The sequence below is a fragment of the Symphalangus syndactylus genome, chromosome 10 (assembly GCF_028878055.3).
Source record: "Symphalangus syndactylus isolate Jambi chromosome 10, NHGRI_mSymSyn1-v2.1_pri, whole genome shotgun sequence".
Taxonomy (NCBI): Eukaryota; Metazoa; Chordata; class Mammalia; order Primates; family Hylobatidae; genus Symphalangus; species Symphalangus syndactylus.
The window spans coordinates 51,355,084-51,380,371 of record NC_072432.2 but is presented as its reverse complement, the minus strand read 5'-3'; the positions used below and the strand labels follow the sequence as shown (position 1 = coordinate 51,380,371).

The window sequence follows — 25,288 nt, the reverse complement described above, 5'->3', positions numbered from 1 at the left end:
TGACAGGACAGGGACAGGGCATAGCATTTAGGCTTCTAGGTGGCATTCAGGCCTCTGTGTTAGCTGTGATCCTCAATCATTTATAAATTTGAAATGGTAACAGTTACACCCAAAATCATAATTTTGCCTCCAAAAGAAAAACAATCTGGAATTAGCCATGACAGTTAGAATCCCAGCTTCCTAACTTAGATTCGGGACTTAGGTACTGGAGAACTGGACAGAAAGTCTAGTAAGTAGAATTAATTAAAATAGTGGGATGGAGATTGGCAGTAGTGAGTGAAAGAAGTGTTAGAGGGATGTTACAGCACCATACATGCATCAGTCCCCAAGAGAAGAGGAAGAATCTGGGAAAAAAAAAAAAAAAAAAAAACCGAGAAGGCGCAGTCTTCGTGTTTGAGTACCCCAGGGCTCAGTCCTTGGTCTTCATTTCTTTTCTGTCTTAATTCTTTTTTTTTTTTGGTGACCTCATCAAGTCACATGGCTTTAAATACCATCTAGTAGGCCAGCAACTCCCAAAATATATCTGCAATTGTGATCTTTATCCCACATTTCAGATCAAATTGCCTAATTGACGTCCCCATTTGAATATATAACAGATATCTTAAATGTAATAGGTCCCAAAGTTCTAATTCCTGCCACCACCTCCTAACCCCCACCTCAGCAGCCTGCACTATTTTAGACAATCTCTGTTGATGGCACTCTGTCCTTTCAATTACTCAGATCAAAACTTTGATGTCATCCAGAGTCCTCTTTTTCTGTCACTCCACATCCAATCTGTCAGGAAATTCTGTTGTCACTACCTCTAAAATATCTTCAGTTACCAGCAGGTTCTCACCACCTCTATTGCCACCACTGTGCTTATTGGCCATCATCATCTCACACCAGATTATTAGTGCATTGTCTTCCTAATTGGTCTCCTAGTGTTTGTTCCCCTTAGTTGATAATTTGACAGAAATTGATTTTAGATTGTTTTATAATATCTGTGACATGAAATCTCATGGTTTTGAATGGTATCTTTTTGCAAGGGAAATATTGTTTTGCTTTGTCAGTTCTTTTCCAGCTAGATCGTGTGTTGTCTGTGTATGAAATAACTAAGAGGCGGCTTTTAACAGAAAGCTTGTATAGTGACTGTAAAATACGACAACATATACCTAAGATTATGAGCTGTGATGATTCATTGAAATGTATTCGGCAATAACAATTGTGAGCCAAGTTTCAGAAGTCTGATGTATGATTGGTTAAGGCTTTGAGGACCATTGGTCTATAATACCACTTCAGTGCAACCTAAGATGTGCTGACTGATTAAAAGATGCATTCAAACACATTTTTCTTCTTTGACACCATTATTAAAGACATGTCTCAGATTCATAAAAATGCACATTTTTAACTTTCAAAGGAGGAATGACTTTTAGTAGTTTACTTGTTAATCATAAGTCGTATTCTGATCATGTAGATGATAGGTAGAAGTTAAAAAGTCAGAATGATTCAGTCCTGATAAAAAAAAAATTCAGTTCTGATTGTTTTCAGGAAAGTATAGATACTGTATGATAAACTTTTCCATGAACTTCTGTCAGTGTCTTATCATTTGACAGAGTGATATCAGTGTAACTTATTCAGATTGAATAGTGGAATTTCAGTCATAGGCGTTTTGTGATTTTTCTATAGCTATTATCTTGAGTCTATAATCAAGTTCACCTAGCAGTTTTCTTAAAACCTGTATTAACTTACTTTTGATATGAAGGACAAAATAAAGTTTATTCTGATCAGTCTGTTTGGTTGAGCCTAATGTACAGCTTTACTTTTAGGTGGAGGCCTACTGGTGTCTAGGGAATGTATTTGTGTTAATACTCTTAGGTATGAGCTCTTAGGCATCTATACAGCCAAGCATTAAAACAAAAAGTTAAGGGACCTCATTGATCACATTTGGTAGTACAAAACAAGCTGCCTGAAATGCTAGTGAAATAATGAACAAATGTAAATAAGATAAAATCTAAATTAAAGCAAAATATATACTTTGACTCAAGACATTTCATTGTAGTTAGAAACCTTGTGAATGCCTAATAGGAATTTTCAAAGGAATTGATTTCTATCCATTTCAGAACACTATAGTCTAAATCGGAATCATAACTTGGGATCTATAAATGGGTTATAAGTAGATCCATAAAACTTCAGAATTTATACAGAGCTTTATATTTATGGGCAATGTCCTTGAGAGAGAAACCACACCTTTCACCAATTTCTTAAAGGAATGCATAATTCAAAAAACATTAAAGAGCTACTAATCCTTATCCATATGTATATATCACAGTGATAAAACATTTGAACCAAGTTTAATTTTTAAGAACAACAATGAAAGGGCTCTATTTCTAGTTTCTAGGATCTACCATCCAGATTTTGAAAGATTAAGCCAAATCAAGGCATTGTTGTTAATAATGCTACCTGTTGTATTTATATGAAACCCAATCTTTTTGTAGCATGTTGATTTGGTATATGTTAACTACTTATTAACATCTATACAAATAGGCTGGATTATCCATTGAAGTGATTGCTGTTTCCTGTGATTATAATTTTAAGCAATTTTCTTCTATTTTTATTTTTTTATTTTGGTCCAATTACAAACCAGTAAGCCTAGCTGATCCTGCTGCCCTTGGCTTCATCATTTCTCCATGGTCTCTGCTGTTGCTGCCATCTGGTAGTGTGTCATTTACAGATGAAAATATTTCCAATCAGGATCTTCGAGCATTCACTGCACCAGAGGTTCTTCAAAATCAGTCACTAACTTCTCTCTCAGATGTTGAAAAGGTAACTGTTAAATTTTTTTGTTTGTTTTTTTATTTGGGTGGGGATAGGTCAAATAAAGACAATGGACTACCCTGTTTCAACCCTCTGAAAAATCTATTGAGTTTTAAATGATCATGTATTCCAAGAAGTTCAGTTATTTTATTTAAGAATCCAAAATAGTTTTATAAAGATTTATAGATCTGAGAAATATATGAAAAAAGTTAGCCATTAGAAGTACATGTTTACAAATACTTATTAAATACCTGCTATGTATAAAACACCATGCCCGAGGAAGATATAGAAGTAACTGGAAAGTTGACTCTGATTAACATGTACAGAACAATCTGTAACAGCAATCCTCATCCTTTTTGGCACCAGGGACTGGTTTCATGGAAGACAGTTTTTCCAAGGATGGAGTGGTGGGGGGATGGTTTTAGCAAGAAACTGTTCCACTTAGATCATCAGGCATTAGATTCTCATAAGAAGCATGCAGCCTCAATCCCTCACATGTGCAGTTCATAATAGGGTTCTCATTCCTATGAGAATCTAATGCCAACATTGATCTGACAGGAGGCAGAGCTCAGGTGGTAACGTTCACTTGCCTACCACTCACCTCCTTCTGTGCCGCCTGCTTCCTAATAGGCCATGGGACTGGTATGGGGCTGGAGGTGGGGGTTGGGGACCCCTGATCTCTAATATATGGCAGGATGAAGTAAATGCTATGGAGAGTGATAGTATTTTGAGAATGTACAAGATGAGCAATTAATTTTTAGTGTAGAATGATATCACAGAGAAGGAGTAGCATTTGTGTTAGGCTATGAAGAATGAATAGACTTCAGATAAATAAAAATAAGTAGAAAGGGCATTCTACTCAGAGTAATTGGTGTGGGTAATGACAAGAGGTAAGAAATTGTCCACTGTGATTGGGGAATGGTTGGTTAGACTGGCTAGGCTAGAATATTACTACCTAGAGGGGATGTGGTTAAAGGAAGGAAGAAAGGCTCCAGGTCAGAAGGAGGACGATTTTTGAATGCCAGAACTTGAGGCTTTCTTCTTAGGCAGTGGGGATCTATCATATTTTTAGGAGCATGACTGATGTAATTTGTGATTTTGGAGGTTAAATTTGGCAAAAGTAGATAACTATGGGAGAAGGAAGATTTTGTGAGTCTCTAATTGGGGAGTTGTTTTGTTTTGTTTTGTATTGTTTTGTTTTGTTTTGAGACAGAGTCGCATTTCTTTGCCCAGGCCAGAGTGCAGTGGCATAATCTCAGCTCACTGCAACCTCCGCCTCCTGTGTTCAAGCAATTCTCCTGCCTCAGACTCCCAAGTAGCTGGGATTACAGGCACATGCCAGCACGCCTAATTTTTGTACTTTTAGTAGAGATGGGGTTTCACCATGTTGGCTAGGCTGGTCTTGAACTCCTGACCTCAAGTGATCCGCCTGCCTCGGCCTCCCAAAGTGCTTGGATTACAAGTGTGAGCCGCCGTGCCTAGCCAGGGAGTTTTAATACTCTGTGGAAAAGAACTGAAAATGGCATAATGATTTATTTGATGGCATAATGAAGAAGTGAAGGTTTATAATAGAAGTATTCAGTATGACTATAGTGATATAACTGACTTCAGAATAAGACCTAATTTTATTGTCAAAATTATGAAAAAATTTAGGCATATATATTGTGTTTTATAACAGACATTGGGTAATTGTGTTATGTAGCAGGTTGTGGGTAATTTAGTGCTGTGGGGTACTCCAGATAATTCAGAATTGGCTATGAACATTCTTTCCCATATATCATTCCACATAAGTGTAAAAATTAACCTAGTAATTTCCTAATAGCAAAATTGTTAAATCAAAAATATGTACATGTTAAACTTCAATATACATTGTCTAATTGCCATCTAAAGGAATTCTTCTAATTTCTTTCAACTGACAATCATATTTTTCTTTTCAGAGATTGAATGTGTATGAGTGTGTGTGTGATGACTAAGCTAAAGGAAGACATCTTGATTTGAACCATCAATTATGTATCTGAAAAAAGACTGACAAGAATTGGTAGAGTGAATTCAGATTTAAGTTTATCTACCTTTGATATTCCATGAGCTACTTAAGAATTTTGAGAGGTACAAGCAACCATTGAAAGGAGATAGTAGCTATGAGGTAGGGGTAATGCTTAAGGCATTAGACTAAAAAATTTCCCATTACATAAGATGAAGTATTTGAAAAGAACTTTTTGTATGTTACAGAGTAGATATGGTCTTGGTCATTGTTATGTGTCATGAAGGTATTCAAGTGTACCGGTAATGTTTTATTAAGCTGGATAGTATATATATAGAGTTATTCATTTTTATTATTTAAACAGGATACAGTCATTCTGTACACTGTATGATTCATTTAATAATACTTTAAAAGAGGGATTAGAACATTGGAAATAGGTATGGTATATGTGCATAGATATTATGGATTATTTCTGTAAGCATTTAAAATCCACAGTAAAATTTAAAAAGTGCTTAGTAGAAATTTGGGATGCACAAGTGCTTTTCTGATTTTCTGAGAGGTTTCCCAATTTGCCTTGTGATGTCTAGATCCCCAAACAAGTTAACCCTATGTTTAGGAATAACTGTTAGACCACATGTTTGGGAAAATGACTAAAGCCACTCTATTATTTTGCCAAGTGTTTAGAAGCAATGTTGGGGATGAAATGGGTGTGGGGTTGTTGCCATTATCATGTTAAAGTTGATTTCTTAGTCCGTCTAATTGGAACTTCTAGCTAACCTCATGCCTCAAAATCTTAAGTGTAATTCTAAATACAAAGAAAATCAAGTATCTTGATCCTATTCATAACATGAAGCAAAGGTCAGAAGAGTAGCCATATATTCTAGCACAGTATTCTGGTTTTAAAATGGCAAGGGCATTTTGAAAATGAGGAAAGTAGCTGCACTTAATGACTTTCATGAGTTAAGAGTATGCTATTAACTAGCACTCAATAAATGCTTGCTGTTGATGACATATACATTTTTTTATAATGCTCAGTGCCTAGCACTCTTGATACATGACAATGTTCTCCTCATTCAGAGGGACTTACACTTAAAAGTCTTTTGGAAACTGTACACGTTTGTATGAAAAAACTCCCTTACTATCAACTATGTAAACAGGCATTTTCGTGTATTTACCTTAAAACTTACTTTTCAAGATAACATCCCTTTAAATGAGTAGACAGGTTTATACAGGCTACACTAAGCTTTTATCCTCTGGCTTTTCTCTTTTATTGGATAATTTTCTACTTCCTGCTTGCTTGGCAGAAGGTGTACTTATTTGACAATTCCTTTGAAATCGGTTTGATGGGATGGAATTTGAATCAAGTTCCTGTTGTGCTTTCTGTTCAAAAATATTGATGTGCACCAGAGATTTCTACTATGTCTCTGATAAATTAATCTTGTTTATTGCCACTAATTTGTAGTCTAAATATCAAGAATTATTGCTCTCTGTGCTTTTTGAAAATCAAGGATCATCTTTAGAAGGACAATAACAGTAAATCTACTTATCCAAGCTTAGCAGAAGCCTCAACCAAACTTGACCAAAAAACAACGAAATGCCCTTAATCACACTATACCGTAATACTTTGTGTTAAATCTTGTTAATCCATTCTCTGTCCCATTTTCATTTATTCATAAATTTGACAAATATTTGTTATATGCCAGGACCCCGTGCCACTGAAGAAGAAACTCTAGGATTGTCTAGTGACACAGTCCAATATGTAATCATATAATTAAATTGAAAATGTTAAATGTTGGGCTTGTAAAGATACTATGTCACATCCGTTACGATGGCTACTATCAAAAGAACAGGATGTAACAACTGTTGGCGAGGATGCAGAGAAATCGGAACCCTTGTGTGTTGTTGGTGAGAATGTAAAATTGTACACTTTACAATGGAAAGCAGTATAAAGGTTTCTTAAAAAATTAAAAATAGAATTACCATATGGTCCAGCAACTCCACTTCTGAGTATATATATCCAAAATAATTCACAGCAGGAACTCAAAGAGATATTTGCACACCCATGTTCATAGCAGTGTTATTCACAATAGCCAAAAGCTGGAAGCAGCCCAAATGTTCATTGGCAGATGAATGGATAGAAAAAACTGTGGAATATACATACAATGAATATCATGCAGGCTTAAGTAAAAGACAGTCTTGTCACATGCTACAATATGGATGAACCTGGAAGACATTATGCTAAGTGAAATAAGCCAATTACAAAAGGACAAATACTATGTGATTCCACTCATATGCAGTATCTAAAGTAGTCAAAATCATAGAAACAAAAAGTAGAAAGGTGATTGCCAAGGACTGGGCAGAGAGGGTAGAGGGAAGAATTGGTGTTTAATAAGTATAGAGTTTTAGTTTTGCAAGGTGAAAAAGTTCCAGAGATTGTTGCACAACAGTGTAAATATGCTTAACACTACTAAAATATATACTAATGGCCGGGCATGGTGGCTCACGCCTGTAATCCCAACACTTTGGGAGGCTGAAGCGGGCAGATCACGAGGTCAGGAGATCAAGACCATCCTGGCTAACATGGTAAAACCCCGTCTCTACTAAAAATACAAAAAATTAACCAGGCATGGTGGCAGGCACCTGTAGTCCCAGCTACTTGGGAGGTTGAGGCAGGAGAATGGCGTGAAACCGGGAGGCAGAGCTTGCAGTGAGCGGAGATTGTGCCACTGCACTCCAACCTGGGCAACAGAGCGAGACTCTGTCTCAAAAAAAAAAAACAACAACAACAAAATATATACTTAAAAATAGATGGTAAATTTAATCTATTTTTTTTTTTTTTTTTTTGAGACGGAGTCTAGCTCTGTCACCAGGCTGGAGTACAGTGGCACCATCTCAGCTCACTGCAACCTCCGCCTCCCAGGTTCAAGTAGGTCTCCTGCCTCAGCCTCCCAAGTAGCTAGGACTATAGGCACACACCACCACACCCAGCTAAGTTTTGTATTTTTCGTGGAGACTGGGTCTCACCATGTTGGCCAGGATGGTCTCGATCTCTTGACCTCGTGATCCGTCTGCCTCGGCCTCCCACAGTGCTGGGATTATAGGCATGAGCCACCGTACCCAGCCGGTAAATTTAATCTTGTGTGGGTTTTTTTTTTTTTTTTAACCACAATAAAGGATGACGCCAAATCCTAGAGTTTTGTTTTTTTTTTTTTTTTTTGAGAAGGAGTCTCGCTCTTTCACCCAGGCTGGAGTGCAGTGGTGTGATCTCGGCTCACTGCAGGCCCCGGGGTTCATGCCATTCTCGTGCCTCAGCCTCCTGCGTAGCTGGGACTACAGGCGCTCGCCACCTCACCCGGCTAATTTTTTGTATTTTTAGTAGAGACGGGGTTTCACCGCATTAGCCAGGATGGTCTCGATCTCCTGACCTCGTGATCCGCCCACCTCGGCCTCCCAAAGTGCTGGAATTACAGGCATGAGCCACCGCGCCCGGCCAATCCTAGAGTTTTAATAGGTGCAAAAGCATTATAGAAAGTTAAGTCTTTAAATATCACTTCACCATACTATGTTCCACTAGCTAAAAAACTAATTTCTGGCAATGTTATTGGAGTGTTAATGGCTTAATGTTTTGCTCTAGTCAGATAACACATTTCCATCTTATTAGTCTTTAAGTCTATATCATCTTAACTTGAAGGAATAACTCTTAAGATGGAAATTTAGCCCCATGAGAGAGGATTTAGGGCACCAAAATGGATCCTAAAATAAATCTATTTCAGCAGATCCCTGGGGCCATTCTGCAGTTAGTGGGTCCCCCCTAGAGCACTAGAACATGTTTTGGTTTGCAATATATGATACTGGTGTTCCTAGTCCTACAGTAAGTAGCCTAGAGTTAAATAAGTTGCCAGATATATTGTTAAGCTATTATGTCTTAGAAACTAACCATCACACTCAGTATATAAAGTGTGATGAAATGTAAAAGGTAATGCGTTGTGGGGAAAGGGTTAATTTTAAAATTAGAAAATAACAACCTGCTGTTTTGAGCTTTAAAAATAATTTTGGAGGTGACTTTTAGGAAATATCGAAAGAAAAGAGTTATGGCTAAACAATTTTGTGCAATTGCTTTATATATCAGATCTTAACCTAAGTTCCATCATACCCTCAGAAGTCAAAGGAAAAAGCCCAAGAGGCCGTTAAAAGTTTAAAAATCTTATGCATACCAAAAAAAATGTGTCTTTGTATATTCTTCTGGATAGAGAGATCATAGCTTTTATTCTTCCTTCTTTCTAAAGGGCTAAAAAGTGATTGACTATTTGCTGACAGATCCCAAATGTATGTATCTCTAGCACTATGCTCTTGACTTTTATGTAAAGCTACTTATTAGATATCTTCACTGGAATGTGCCACAGGCATCTGAGACTCAATAGATCCGAAGTTAAACTCATTGTTTCTTCTCATACCCTGAAACTTTTCTCCCTTCCATTGTGTTTCCTGTAAATGAATGGACCATCATTTCCCCAATTTCCAAGGAAAAATCTAAGGTGTCATTCTTAATTTTTCATTCACCTCTGGCCCCGTTTCCTAAATTCTATGATTAATTTCTTTTGATTCTACCTCTTATTAGTATATCTCATATGTGTCTACATATATTAGCTTTCACTGCTTCCACCTCAGTTCAGTCCATCACAAATGACCAGTGCTGTAAACACTTCTAATAATCTCCCAACTCCAGTCATGCCCATGGCTAGTCCATTCTTTAAAGTACAGTCTGCATTTTTGAAAATCCATGTATAATCTTGTTCTACTCCTGTTTAAAATTATTCAGATTCTCCATGTCCCCTGAATGAACTCTTGACTCCTGAGCATGGCCTTCAAGGTCGTACGGTATTGGCCTTGTCTGAGCTATCTTTATGTCAAGCTCTGTGCTTCAGGCATTCTGAATTTACTTCAATGTCTGAGATACGCCACATTCTTTCTTCTCAACCTTTGTGCATTCTCTTCTTTCAGCTTTGAAAACTCTTTTCACCCAGACTCATGCTATTTCAACTCATCTCCTCACTGTCTGGCTTTTACTGTAGATGTGAAGCTTTCTCTTATGCTCTATTCTCTCTGTGTACTTCTCATATGTCACATTATCTTATCTTGTATACAGCAGTGAAGATTTGATATGGAAGGGACCCTGTTTGTCCTGCTCATTATTGTATCCCCTATGCTCTCTACTAGTGGTCCTCAAAGTCTGGTCCCTCCAATCAGCAGCATCACCATCACCTAGGAAACTTTTAGAAAAGCAAGTTCTCAGGCCCTACCCCAGACCTACTGAATCAGATACCCTGGAGGTATGACACAGCCACCTATGTTTTATCAGGCCCTTCAGGTGATTCTGATGCATAACATAGTTTGAGAACAGTTCCTCTATGCCATATTTGGCAACGAGTAAAAATAATTTTTTAACCCAGATGTATCTATGATTTGTTGCCACACAGTGCCGGGGTGTGTTGCTAAAAGGAGCTATGTAGCACATGTAAAGCAGCTCATATTTCTTCACAGAGATCCAGAGATGGCTGGATGAGAGGTATCTGCACATCAGACTGCAGTGTCTCACCCAGGCTGTCTCTTGTGGTCAGTGAGACAAATCTTTGAAGGCTTTTCATCTCCTCTTTAGAGAATGGATCGAGAGGTAGAAAGTATTCTGTTAGCCTTCCCATTAATGATAATTTTATTATCCCATTTTATACTTCAACAAATATTTATCATATTTGGGCTCTGGGTTGAATTCTGGCTTTGTCACCTAAGGGATGTATGAATTCAGGCAATTCGCTTAACGTCTCCATGTCTCAGGTGCCTTATGTATATGGTGTTAATAATAGTACTTGTAGGGTTGTTAGAAAGTGAAATAAGGTAATACTTGTGCTTGGGACAGTACCCAGCATGTAGTAAGCATCCAAGAAATAGTAACTATCACTATTATATGTCAAATGCTGTGCTAGGTCTAGGGATAGAGTGGTGAACGGGACAAAATCCCTCTGTGCGTGGAGTTTATATTCCAGTATGTTAAAACCGTACAGACAGAAATGCATTTCTATCCTACAGGACTTATATTAATGAGCTTCCTTGACTCTCATCTTTCCATGTCACATTTTCTTTTCTATATCTATCTATCTGTCTGTCTGTCTATCTATCTATCTGTCTATCTATCTATCTATCTATCTATCTATCTATCTATCTATCATCTATCTATCTATCTCTATCTCTGTCTCTATCTCTATCTCTGGTTCCTCCCTTTTCACATATGTACTTAATTGCCTGAATTTCTCAAGTCTGCTAAGTTTAGCCATTATAGTTCTTTCCTCTTCAGCCCTGTTGCTGGCACTATGGTGAAGTTCTCATTTCTCTTCTCTTGGACTTTTGTCATATCTCCTAACTCTTATTCCTGCTGCTTGACTGTTCTCTCTGCCACTGTCAGATTAATACACCTGATGATGTCATAGCCCTGATCATGAGGGTCTTTTCCCCTCAAAAACCTTCACTGAGTTGCTCCTTTTTTACCCAGTGAAGTACAGATTCCTTAACCAAACATAAAAATCTCTCCAGAGTCTGGTCCCAACTACCTTCTGACTCCTCTTTTTTAGATGCACAGGCTGTACCCAGTGATTATTAGATAGATCTTGTGCTTCTGGGCTTCACTTCTTTGCATGGCAGTGCCTTTCTCCCTGTTTTCAGGTTTCCACATCCTATGTACCATCCATTCTTTCAGGGAGCATCTACTGAGGACTTATAATATGTCCAACACTATAAAAGGTCAAGGAGATACAAAGATGAATAAGGAGTAGACCTTACTCTCAAAGGACCAGGAGGCTGAGGGACAAAGAAAAGATGATGATGGTGATGGTGATGATGGTGATGATGATGATGTGCAGGGAATATACACAATGATAATAGATCTATACAGAATATTAAGAGCAGAGAGAGGGACACATAGTCTGTGTTCCAAGTCTCAGCTTAATTCCCCTCTGCTTTAAGTTTCTTCTAACTCCTCTGTAGTCAAAATAACCTTTTCTTGTCTCGTTGAGTTTCCTTAGCACAAATTTACTACTTTGTTTAATACATAGGTGCATACATATATATATATCTCTCTCTCCTGTTAGACTTCTAATTCTGGAAAAGGATATACAGATTAAATTAGTAGTTTTCAACCAGAGGCAGTTTTCCCTCCTATGGAACATTTGGCAATATCTGGATACAATTTTGGTTGTCATAACTGAGAGGGTAGGAGTAGATAGTACTATTAGCATCTAATGGGTAGAGCTACGGATCCTGCTAAATGTCCTACAATTTACAGGGCAGCTCCCCACTGCAAAGAATTATCCAATCCCGAATGTCAGTAGTACTGAGGGTAAGAAACTGAAGCCAGAGTTAGAATCTTGCCTCTGTCGGTTAAATAGCTGTGTGATCTTGGGCAAGTTACCTTCCCTCTGTAAGATTCAGTGAGCTAATGTATATAATGTAGGCCAGGCATGGTGGCTCACACCTGTAATTCCAGCACTTTGGGAGACCAAGGCAGGCAGATCACCTGAGGTCAGGAGTTCAAGACCAGCCTGGCCAACATGGCGAAACCCCCTCTCTACTAAAAATACAAACATTAGCTGGGCATGGTGGCAGGTGCCTGTAATCCCAGCTACTCAAGAGGCTGAGGCAGGGAGAATTGCTTGAACCCAGGAGGCGAAGGTTGCAGTGAGCTGAGATCGCACCAATGCACTCTAGCCTAGGCGACAGAATGAGTCTGTCTCAAAAAAAAAAAAGAAAAAAAAGTAAAGAAAAAAGGAAGAAATTGTTCTACAATGTATATAATGTAAGCTTGGCACACAGTAAGCATTATGTACATGCCAGCTGTTTATATTCTAATACATACAATAATATCTATTAGCTTATGATAGTAGTGTTATAGATACCAGCATGAAATATTTGTATCTTATCACACTCCCTAGTTTAGTGACTTTCAGAAAAAATGTTGACTAAATGGGTAGTTGTCTAGCTCTTCTATACATGCATGTCATCTAGAATCAGCTCTTCCATCTTTTCATTGAATCCTGTATATATGAATCATCACTATCAAAGGCACCTACCTCTATAGGACTGTGTCCTGGCCTGCTATACTACTATACTAAGGAAGGGAAATAGAGCATCTCTGTGCTGTCCATAAGGTACAGATGGACCAACAAAAGTCACAAAACCACAAATTCCCTGGGAAGCTAAATAAATAAGCAATACAAGTGAGAAGCAGATCAAAACATTTTTTTTTTAACTTGTACTGCCTGATTCTTTTTTGGCCTTGGACTTGTTGATATCTTTAATAGAAGATTTAATAATCCTGGATTGTGGATTCCTCTTTTTTCTCATTACATAAAACACAAAGGAAAATATGTAGATCAAATACTTGCCTGTTTTTGAGTAATCCTTCCTGTGCGTGACCTTCCTCCTTTCTACACAATATATATATGCAGCCTGTAACCCATCTACTGCTGCTATTTATTAACCAGATGAACTAAGCACTGTCAGTGATGTCAGTGCTACTGTATTAATTTAGTTACATCTTTGTATCAGTGATCTTTATCCCTGTGTCTTTTCAGGCTGCACCAACAGTACAAACTCTTTTAATTTATGAATAATGTGTATGGAAGCGTCATGCACTTACCCTGTACCGACTGTTTGGAATAAATGTGAAAGCATTTTTCTTTGTATTCTGTAAGAAATATTTTTCTAATATTAGGTACCAGGTGATATTATCATGTTATTTTAACAAAGATCTGACATACCTGGAGTTATCTAACAACTCAACAACGTGTTTTTAATTATGATTTAAAATATTACTAAAAGTGTGGAACCCATATAAAGTACCATCCTAATAAAGTAGCAATTGTCATTTTGCATATTTTATTTCTCTATAGAGATATTTCATACCTATATGTATTAGTCAAGGTTCTGCAGAGAAACAGAACCAATAGGGTGTGTGTGTGTGTGTGTGTGTGTGTGTGTATTTGTATGTATAGAGAGGTTTATTATAAAGGGTTGGCTCGTGCATTTATGAAGGCTCACAAGCTCCAAGATCCTCAGGATGAGTTTGCAAACTGGAGATTCAGGAGAGCCAATGGTGTAGTTCAAGTCTGAGTCTGAAGGTCAGAGAAACAGTAGAATTGCTGGTGTGGTTCTAGTTCAACGACTGGCAGGCTTAAGACCCAAGAAGGTTTCAGTTTGCTGATGTCCCAGTTCTAAGGCAGTTAGGTAGAAAGAATTCTCTTACTCAGAGGAGAGTTAACCTTTCTGTTATTTTCAGGCCTTCAACTGACTGGAAAGGGCCCACCCACGATAGGGAGGGCAGTCTGCTTTACTCAGTCTACTGATGTAAATGTTAATCTCACCCAAAAACACTTTCACAGAAACACCAAGAATGAGATTTGACCAAATATCTGGGCATCCTTTGGTCCAGTCAAGTTGACACATACAACTAACCATTATATGATATGCATAGGTGATCAGCAAATGTACGATTTTATAACCTAGTTTTAAGAATGTTTTATTATAGTCATGTATAAAAATTATTAACATATAGTAACTCACTTGGCATACTGAGAAGTAAGTATAATAAAGAATCTTAAAGCATGAGCCATATCTCAAAGAATCATAAACCAAAATTAATATAATTGAGCATGAAATTAGTCCTTTATGCTAAAATTATGAAAAATGTTTTTCATATATGAGGCTCTTTGAAAAGATATTTACACTTAAGACTGTTTGGAAAGAAGCTTAGAGAGAAATATGATACAAATAGTCTGCACTAGGCTGTCTTGAACTTCTTGCACATTTAATTTAATTCAACAGACATGTATTGAATATCTACTATGTAAAGTTCTGTGTTACTTGCTAAGAGGGATACTAAGATGTGTTAAAAAAAAAAAAAAAAAAAGCTGTTTCCCTCAAGGAAGACAAACAAGGACACATCTAACTACACAACAAGGTAATATTAGTTAACTGCATCATCAGAGATACTATTGAAGTATGATGCAGAAATTTAACTATCATATATGAGATAATGCTTTAACTTGTTTGGAAGTGTTTATACAGCATGTATAAGGGGAAACATCATGTCTGACCTATCAATAATGGCCAGAGACAAAGAATATTTTTGGTGGAAAGAACAGCTCACGAAAAGCTGAGAAAGAAAAGGATGTATTTTGCCAACAGAAAATTATCTAGATGTGCTGAGTGTTTAGGTTGTGATAAGGGAAGGAACGATGACAGAAGAAAACTTAAAAATCTGCTTGCAAAATGGAAATAGAGGAAGGTCACACTGAGTCCTAAATGTCATTATTTTTAAATTTGAATGTTTAAAAATTGAGAGCCATGAACATATTTGAAAAGTGGAACAACTTTTCTAATCTGTAATTTAAAAATAATTTAGGAAGCAGTTTAAGGGATATATTAAAGTGTTGTGAGACTGTAAGAAGGGTACCCACTTTTATTACATATATCTGACTAATTTCTAAAGAGGATTTGAGACAGTTTATAGAATTGAAAAATAAAGGTGAAAAAATAGAAGCCGAGTAAATAAAGACAAGAAAATAAGATGAAGCTGTAGTAAGGATGCTACAAAACGAAACAACAACAAAAGCACATGGCAAGAATTCAGTATTGATAGAAGTGGCCCAGAAGAATAGCTCTAAATCTCTTGACAGAAGGAAATAGGAAAGATGGTTACTTATAACTGAAATCTTGCTTTTTGTGTCACAGAAAAAAATAGAAGCAATCAGGACTTTCTCTAGTATATCTCTAGCAGCCTCCCCGTGTGAATTCCCATATGCTCTGCCATCTTACTACAGATGAACTGTCCATGCTCTTCTATAAAGCCAACTCCTCCATTTGTGCTTTAGCTTCAATCTCCTTATCTACTCAACAATGTTCCTCTAGCAATCTCCATTCTCTCCTGCATTTCCAGTTTTCCCTGTTGAATCATTTCTATCAGCATAAAAATATGTTGAGATTTTTTAATCTTTAAGAAACAAAGCAAACAACCTAAAGAAAAGTCCTTTGATTCAGCTTCCTTCTCCTTGTACTACGCTACCCATTCGTTGTGAGAAAATGCTAATCAAAACTGCAGTGAGGAAAAACAAAACAAAAAAAAACTGCAGTGAGGCCAAGGGAGGTGGTTTTCGCCTATAATCCCAGCACACTGGGAAACCAAGGTGGGAGGATCTCTTGAGGTCAGGAGTTCAAGAGCAGCCTTGACAATATAGTGAGATCCCCATCTCTACAAAAATTTCAAAAGTTAGCCAGGAGTGGTTTTACATGCCTTTAGTCCCAGCTTGAAGAAGCTGAGACAGGAGGATCACTTGAGCCCAGGAGTTTGAAGCAACAGTGAGCTATGATTGCACCACCTCACTCCAGCCTAGGCAACAGAGAGAGATCCTGTCAAAAAACAAACAAAACAAAAACGGCAGTGATGCAGTGAGATTTATTGGTCAATTTTTAGATTGGCAAAGCCCCAAGTCTTCATAATACCTCTATGGACAAAGTTTGTGGAAAACTCTTACGTGTACAAAAACGTGGAAAAACTCTTACATGTACTTCTGGTAGAAGTACAAAATGGTACAACTGTTATGTAAGGGAATCTGACAATATATATAAAAACTGCAGATAATTTACTTTCTCATCCATTATCTCAGAGAATCAATTTAGGAGAAATACAAGGCTGTTTGCTGAAACATCATTTATAGTAGCAAAGGTTTGAAAAAAATTTTAATTCTCTATTAATAACAGATTGGTTAAATAAACAGTGTTATAACCACTAATGGAATTCTATATACCATTTTAACAAATAAGATCTCTAAGCATTGATATGGAAATACCTATAGATAAGTTAAAAATGCAAGGTACCTGCCAGGCGCAGTGGGTCACGCCTATAATCCCAGCACTTTGGAAGGCTAAAGCGGACAGATTACCTGAGGTCAGAAATTCAAGATCAGCCTGGCCAACATGGTGAAACTCCATCTCTACTTAAAATAGAAAAATTAGGCATGGTGGCGGGCACCTCTAACCCCGGCTACTGGGGAGGCTGAGCCAGGAGAATCGCCGGGGGATGGAGGTTGCAGTTAGCCGAGATTGTGCCACTGCACTCCAGCCTGGGCGACAGAGCCAGACTCTGCCTCAAAAACAAAAAAAAACAAAACAAAAGCAAGGTGCCTAGTAATTTTTAAGGTTTCTGACCTTTTGTGAAAGGAGGAAATAAGAATATATATTCATATTTGCTTGAATTTGCATAAGGAAACTTTAAAAGCTAACAAAAATGATTATGCATAAAGGATGGGCTGAGGAATTAGGAAAACATCTGTTGTAACAATTTCCAGTCTTACTATCTCTTTTAAGCTCTCATTTACTTTTATGTAAAATATAAAATGATGATTTTCTCAAATGTGTATTATATTTGCTTTGGAACAAAATAATGTGTATTTAGAGCACTTGTTAAATTTTCTATTGTATTTTATCATAAAATTATTTCTTAAAAATTCTATTCCTAGATTCACATTTATTCTCTTGGAATGACACTGTATTGGGGAGCTGATTATGAAGTGCCTCAGAGCCAAGTAAGTTAAGTTTTTACAGTTGTTACACTTCTTACATATGTTCAATTTTACACTTTTTATCATAGCTCTTCCACATATTTATACGTGTTCTACAGCATGCTGTCAGGTGTACCAGCATTCCTATGGAGTTTGTTTACATTAATAATGTCATACTTTCAGGATGAACTTTCAATAAAGTACTAAAGATATTTTTAAGGTATTCCTAGAATTGTAGCAATCACTACCCAGGTTTCAACAACTCAGTCTGTGAGATGGAGCTGGCCTCTTCAAAAATTATAGCAAGATAAATGGGAGTGTACTTTATTTTATCTAATATAGTGACTGTTAAGAGGGATTGAAAATCTCGATGCAAAAACTCTAGGAATAGTAGCCCTATGTCTCAGAGTGTTGTATTAGAGAATGTCATAGCTTTTTCTCTTGGCACTTCAAATCATACATCATACTTCACGACCCCTATAGCGGCAGACACAGGTATTAAAGTAACACTTGCTGAGGTCTTGGGCCCTGTTTGCCATTGGGCTGCTTCTAGTCATTATTTTCTAAAATAATTCTGATTCTTAAAGACCAATATAGACATAGTAGTAAATAGTAATTGAAAATTTAAAAATAGCTATATTTCATCAAGGCAAGATATATAGAATTAGGTTTTATTTTAGGCATTTATAAGTCAAAACCAAAAATAACTAGGTGTGGTTTTTTCTTATTAAATAAAAGAAGTAACAAGCATTTTAGCCTTTTATTCTAAAATACAAACATCTTAAGATCCATAAAAGATAAATAATATTCTTCACTTTGTTTGGTTTTATTTTATATCATGAAAAATAATGTATATTTTCTTTCTCTCTTCAGTTTCAATTCTTAAATATAAATGAGAAAGTTAAAATATTACTGGATATATTGGTGTCATATATTACGCAACCTAACTTGTAAAATGTGATCACAGTCTATAACACTTTATGTTCTTTTCTGATAACTGGAAATAAAGTCAATATCAAATATAAATAGAGAGTCAATATCATAAATATAAATTAGAGGGGAAATATAAACTTGTATTTTAAGATCAGAAATCAGGATATTTTAGAAATATTTAATATTAATTTAAAAGTATTTATTAAGTACCTACCTTGTGTCAGATACTGTTAGACACTAGGACTATAGTGACACATGCCTATGGAGTTTTTTGGAAGGAACAGACAGCTAAATGGCCAACTGCAACATAATGCAATAAATGCTATGTTAGGGAAAATAGAGGACGCTATGGAAAACAGAGTTGGGACCTTCTTCTTAGGCTTGGAGGGTCAGGACAGATTTCTTAAAGGACATTGCATCTAAGCTGACACCTAAAGGATGATGTATTAATAATACCCAAATGGACGAGAAGTGGAAGGGTCATAGGAAAGGCATTTGTTTAGACCAAAGTGGATATACCAGTTTAAACTCCCATCAGCTTGGATGTGATTTTTAATTGCTCCACTCCTTACCAATTCTTGTATTGTTAGTATTTTTATTTTTCACTATTTTATTGGGTGTGTAGTGGCTTCTTCTTGTAGTGGTTTTAATTTATATTTCTTAGTGAATAATGATATTGGCCACCCTTTCATATGCTCTTTGGCCATTCAGATATAATATTCTACGAAATACGTTAACTAGTAAAAAAAAAAACGCTTACATTCTGGCTTGCCTGTTTGACCAACATAATGATAATTTATATTTAAATGGTCTTGAGGCATTGCAATATTTTAAATCTCCTTTATCATGGGAGTATCTAATTATATTTATACACATTGACTGTATTACATTTTATATAATATTAGGAAGCAGCTTATTCCCCCAAATAGTGTGTATGTTTGTGTGTGCATGTGTACATGTAGTAACTGTTTATCAAAACAATTGAATAAGCCAGGAATTTCACTACTTTACTTTATATTTAAAAATTCCCAGAGTTTTTCTGTACTTCCTTTCTAGAGAAGTATAAGTTAACTATCTTCTGCTAATATTTTTTTAGACCATAAAAAGGTAAAACACAGTAAGATGCTTATGCTGATAAAAAAGGAATTTATTTCCTCCAAGTATGTGAAGTGTGTTTTAGTGTGGTTCCTGTGATTCCTAGAATGATTTGTCTCATTAGAAAAAATATTTACTCACATTTATTAATGTGGCTTTTCCTTTATTTATATTCAGCCTATTAAGCTTGGAGATCATCTCAACAGCATGCTGCTTGGAATGTGTGAGGATGTTATTTACGCTCGAGTTTCTGTTCGGACTGTGCTGGATGCTTGCAGTGCCCACGTTAGGAATAGCAATTGTGCACCCTCATTTTCCTACGTGAAACACTTGGTAAAACTGGTTCTGGGAAATCTTTCTGGGGTAAGCTACAGTTACAATGGTAAATACAGTCATATTTTAAAATTTAGTAGGTATCACAAAATTTTCTTTAAGGATACTATATAGGTAGCATTTTCTCAATGAAGACTAGAAACGGAAAATTGAATTTCTTCTTCTAATATAAATTGTTTATTTGAAACAATACTTAAAATTTAGAAGCTCACTGCAATAAGTCTAGATTTTGTGAGAATTATTCCCAAAAATATCATAGAATGATAGCATGTTTGAGCTGAAAGTGTCTCCTCTTGTTTTCTTTCTTAGATCTTTTCCCAAGGAGCTTTTAGCAAATGGTTCTATTGTGAACACCTAGAAAAAATGTATTAACATGAAAATGGGTTTTAGAAATACTTAAATGTACTTTCTGTTGCTTTATACCTATTTCGTGACCACTCATTTGTCTGGATCTTCCAAGTATTTCCCAAACCTCCACTTTCCCTTCTTCTCTGAACACTGCTACCTAGTGTATCCAGGGAATCCATGCTTGTATCCCTGCCAGACTTCCCCAAGACCTGGACTCTTCTGGTTTTTCTCTTGTTTTGGATATGAAGAATCCCGAGAATAGCCAGTGCTATATCTTACCTGAAAGTCCCACCTCTGTTCTGCATTTCTAAGGCTGTAATTTATCTTGTTTGCCCTATCTGATCTGGAACTATACTTTACTGCTCTTATCCTTAGGGTTATAGTCCTGGAGTGTTGGTCCCTCTTCCTTGCACAGGTTACAAATTTACCACTGCCACACAGTGTTCTTGTTGGCTTCCTCAGAATTCCTCATCGGTGGGGGTTTAGTTCCCATCTTAACCAGGATGTCAGCTGGCTGCCAGGAATATATTCAAATTCTGCACAATTTTTCACTTGATAACAAACAGGCCCAGAGATCTTCTAGACAAATGGTTTGTAAACTCTCCCCCAAGAAACCTTTGCGGTTCTATAGTGAAGGGAAATGTAGGAAGTAGAGGCTGAATAAATGGAGTTCTTGGTTGCCCATTTTCCCTCTTTAACTAGAGCAGCTCCAGTTTTATTTGATCTGTTTATTATTTCTGCATGTGATTTTTTTGAACAAAGGTAAAGCTATTAAAAAATCTTTGAAAACCATCTGCCCAGACCAAAGTTTCTCACATTGTTTTCAATATTTTTGTTTTAAAAATTCCTCTATGACCAAATAAGCTTGAGAAGAAACTATTTAAAAGAAATTAAATGTATTTTCACTGGAGAACTTCTTAGAGCCTTTAATATACTAGACTGTATTACTAACCTTCAAGAAGAATAGGCATGTAAATGAAGCATTTCCCAAACTTTCTTGGTCTTGGAGGTCTTTTTTTCACAGACATTCTCATAAGACTAATATTCTTTAAAACTTCACTTTATGGATAAGGAAACTGATACTCAAACAACTATGGGATTTGAGTTTCCTGTTAGACAGTCCAGGGACTTTTTTATTACACCACACTTTCTCTAAGACTTTTGTGCTGTTTGCTAATTTTACTCCTATAGTAAAATTGTGAGAGATATTTTTTTCTGTCTTTGAAGAATTTTTTTCTGTCTCCATAGAAATTCTATTACCTATATAATAATTGCCCATATTACATATAAAATCTCATCCCTTTAAGGTTTAGCATTTAGTTCTCTTTATTATAGTGGATCTTTATTGTTCATTTATGTATGAAACCTGTGCTACGGATTATAGAAGATACAAATTTGAATAAAGTATTTGATCTAGGAGCTCTTATCTAAAATGCCATAACTATTTGCTTAATTATAAAATGAAAGAAGGCTATAAAAAAGATACATAGTAAAAATTTTAACAGCTATGAGAGTTTAAAGGAAAAGGATACAAATTATGACTGCATTGAAAAATAGCACTTTGAAGCTGAGCATGGTGATGCATGCCTTTAGTCCCAGCTACTCAGGAGGCTGAGATGGGAGGACTACTTGAGCCTGGGAGGTCGAGGCTGTAGTGAGGCATGATTGCACCACTGCAGTCCAACCTAGGCAACAGAGTAAGGCCCTACCTCAAAAAAAAAAAGTTAAAATTAAAAATAGCACTTTGAACTATATCCTATAGGCTAGATAATCTCGGCAGAGGGAAGTGAACCTGGATGAAGGCCGTGAAATGGGAAAGCAGGAATGTTTGGGGAACAGTATGACATGGGGTATATTGTGGGGTTATTTAATGGGAGAGAAAAATAGAAGGATCAATTGGAATCAGCATGTAGAGAGCCTCTCTTCACAAAGACAAATTTTTTACTAAGTATAATAATGCTCCTCTTACCTTTCTATTGCTCTTCCTCATCTAGACATCACTGGGTAGAAGTAACTCCAACAGCTACTGTTTTTTAAGTGTTTGTTTACTTTGTGCCAGACACTATGCTAAGGAGTTTATGTGCATTATCACATTATTCATCATAACAACCTCAATTTAATAGAGATACTTTTATCCTCATTTTAGAGGGCATAAAACCAAGGCTAAGAAAGATTAAATAACTTGCACATAGTCACAGATATGGTAAATGATGGAGACATAATTGGAACTGGGGTGTTTTTGACCCCAGTGTATTCCTTAAAGCTTTTGTTGTCTCCAGTAGCTGACAGAATGAGTTAGTCTTTCACTGGTGTGAAATTCATTCTAAGTGACCATCATTCTTACTTAACATTAATTAGCGTGGGTAAAAGTCAGCAAGCCAGCTTACTTGTCTAGGTTTTTCCACTGATTTAATGTTATAATATTTGGACCACAATTTTACTTATCTGCAAAATAGGAATAATAATATGTGTCAATCACCCATATTATTAAACTGTTGTAAAAGTAATTATTTCCATATTAATGAGCTGCTTTGTGATCCTTAGAAGTTTCTTTGCTATTTCTCCCTTTATTTATAATATGAGGATAATATTGTCTACTATATGAGGTTGTTTGAGGATTAAATAGCACAAAATGTGTGCCTAGCATATAGTAACTGTTCAATAAACAATAGTTATTAATAGTAACTAACTTCACTGCAGGAATTTTCAAAGATGTGGGATGTTAGTAATACTGTCTTTTCAGTCACTGACAGTACAGTATAATCTAGACTAACATCATTTATGCAACTTAACTGATAACATGATTTCAGAAATACTTCCATTTACAAGTGTTCTTATAGGTAGAAAACATAATGCTTGAGCCTTGAATATACTACCTTAGATGGGTTTTTAATCCATACTTCAGCAAGATTCACTAATGGAGCAATATAAAACATTTCTGTAGTATGTGCGAGTGTGTGTGTGTGTGTAAACAAATATGTATGCATGCTTTTGGTGCTAGATTTAAGTAATTTCTCTTCACCATTTTCTCTTCTTCCATTTATATTGACATTTCTCCTCTACTTGGCCACCTGAATAAAACAGTGATCTGTCCAGTTTTTTATCCCTTATAATGTGGAGTTTGACCTAATTTGACATACTTTATTTCAAGCAGATACCCTTCGCTAAAGCTATTAAACTTTAAGATTACATTTTGCTTTAAAGGGAACTTAAAAGAGCATTGATTTAAATTTGTTATCCCTCAGAGCGTCCATTTAAAGACTTAGCATTTCTCGGCCAGGCATAGTGGATCACGCCTGTAATCCCAGCACTTTGGGAGGCCAAGGCAGGCAGATCACTTGATGTCAGGAGTTCAAGACCAGCCTGGCCAACATGGTGAAACCCTGTCTCTACTAAAAATACAAAAATTAGCTGGCGTGGTGGTATGCACCAGTAGTCCCAGCTACTCTGGAGGCTGAGGCCTGAGAATCGCTTGAACCTGGGAGGCAGAGGTTGCAGTGAACCGAGGTCCTCCAACCTGGGTGACAAGAGTGAGACTCCGTTATATTAAAAAAAAAAAGACAGCATTTCTCAAATGTAATTTCTGAAGGGCAAGATCTATAAAATTATTTCCGAAGGTAATTTAAATTCCTCAATTCATAGTTATAATGAAGAGAAAGCTTTATTATACCAAAATTAATGTGATTTTTAAATTATAATCTAACAAGAGTAGTTATTGGTTGGGAAAAAAAGAAGACTTCAAGTTTACTGTTTTCAAATAGAACTCATTTTAACAAGTTTAATCTGATGGTATTTTCTAGTTAGTAGGTTACTCTTCAGTCACTGCTTCTTCCCTTTTAATTTCCTGAAATGAATTGGCCAGCACTGGCTACATAAATCTTATCCAAGAATACAAATTACCCTACAAATACAATAGGACATAGAGTCTCGTTATTTAATGTTATATCCTCCAAAAACTGTGTAACTAGTGTCATTCTGTAAACAGTTATCATGAAAACAAAAGGGAGATCCTTTTGTCAAACTTGATTTTTTATTACCTGTGTACAGACAGATCAGCTTTCCTGTAACAGTGAACAAAAGCCTGATCGAAGCCAGGCTATTCGAGATCGATTGCGAGGAAAAGGATTACCAACAGGTAAGAGTATATTAATAGGAAATTTCTAGGCTTTAACCTTATCCCATTGTTTTCTTTACAAAATTATACTTACCTGGCTTTGAAATCTGGTAATTGAGACTATGATTAGAACATAAACATACAAAGTGGAGGTAGGGAATGGACAGGAACACTAGCTACATTAAAAATAATTTCATTAAACGTATACAGAAAATATTGTTAATATTCTTAGGATTCCCAGAGTAACTTATTTCCCTTTCCAGTATTGGTATATCAATAATAATATTTACTTACTTTATCGTGATATTTCATATTAAAAATACTTTTTAAAGCATGACTAAACACATGTATATGTTTATGAACATAAAAACTACTGAAACAAAAGTTTCAGAAAACGTTTTTCTTACTGCACTCTGATATTTTTTGTCATATTTCTTTTTTTTTTAATGCTAGTAATAACCCACTAAATAGATTTTATCACGGAATTATCAAATACTACCTTAGGTCATGTGATACTTAGTAAATAAAAACTAATGATGAATAGTGGTTTTGCTATTTGTCAGTAGCATTATATAAGTATGTATCCTATGATAAGCATTAAATTTATTTTTTTGAAAGAAATGAATGGAAATTTCAGGCCAGGCGTGGTGGCTCACGCCTGTAATCCCAGCGCTTTGGGAGGCTGAGGCGGGCGGATCACCTGAGATCAGGAGTTTAAGACCAGCCTGGCCAACATAGTGAAACCCCATCTCTCTAAAAATACAAAAATTAGCTGGGCATGGTGGCAGGCACCTGTAATGCCAGCTACTTGGGACGCTGAGACAGGAGAATCGCTTGAACCGGGGAGGCAGAGGTTGTAGTTAGCCGAGATCACACCACTGTGCTCCAGCCTGGGCAACAAAGAGTGAAACTCTGTCTCAAAAAAAAAAAAAAAAAAAAAGAATGGAAATTTCAAACACTTGAAATAAAAGTAAATATAATTTTATGTGACAATTTATTTTTCATTGCTAGTTTCAGGCATGGCTTATTTATAAAATAAACTTTTGATTTTGCTGATTATCTTTGTTCTCTTCTTATCAAGCAGGG

At 36.2% G+C, this 25,288-nt stretch overlaps 1 protein-coding gene across 15 annotated transcripts in view; it reads left to right on the top strand.

The window, feature by feature from the left end:
• PTPN13 (protein tyrosine phosphatase non-receptor type 13) overlaps nt 1-25,288 on the top strand; it is a 220,208-nt gene that overhangs the window by 72,222 nt on the left and 122,698 nt on the right. For all 15 annotated transcript variants that reach the window (XM_055297064.2, XM_055297076.2, XM_055297071.2 and 12 more), the window contains exons 3-6: nt 2,624-2,802; nt 17,338-17,403; nt 19,585-19,770; nt 24,136-24,223. In XM_055297064.2, the coding sequence (XP_055153039.2) occupies nt 2,624-2,802; nt 17,338-17,403; nt 19,585-19,770; nt 24,136-24,223 (519 nt within the window). The remainder of the gene's footprint in view (nt 1-2,623; nt 2,803-17,337; nt 17,404-19,584; nt 19,771-24,135; nt 24,224-25,288) is intronic.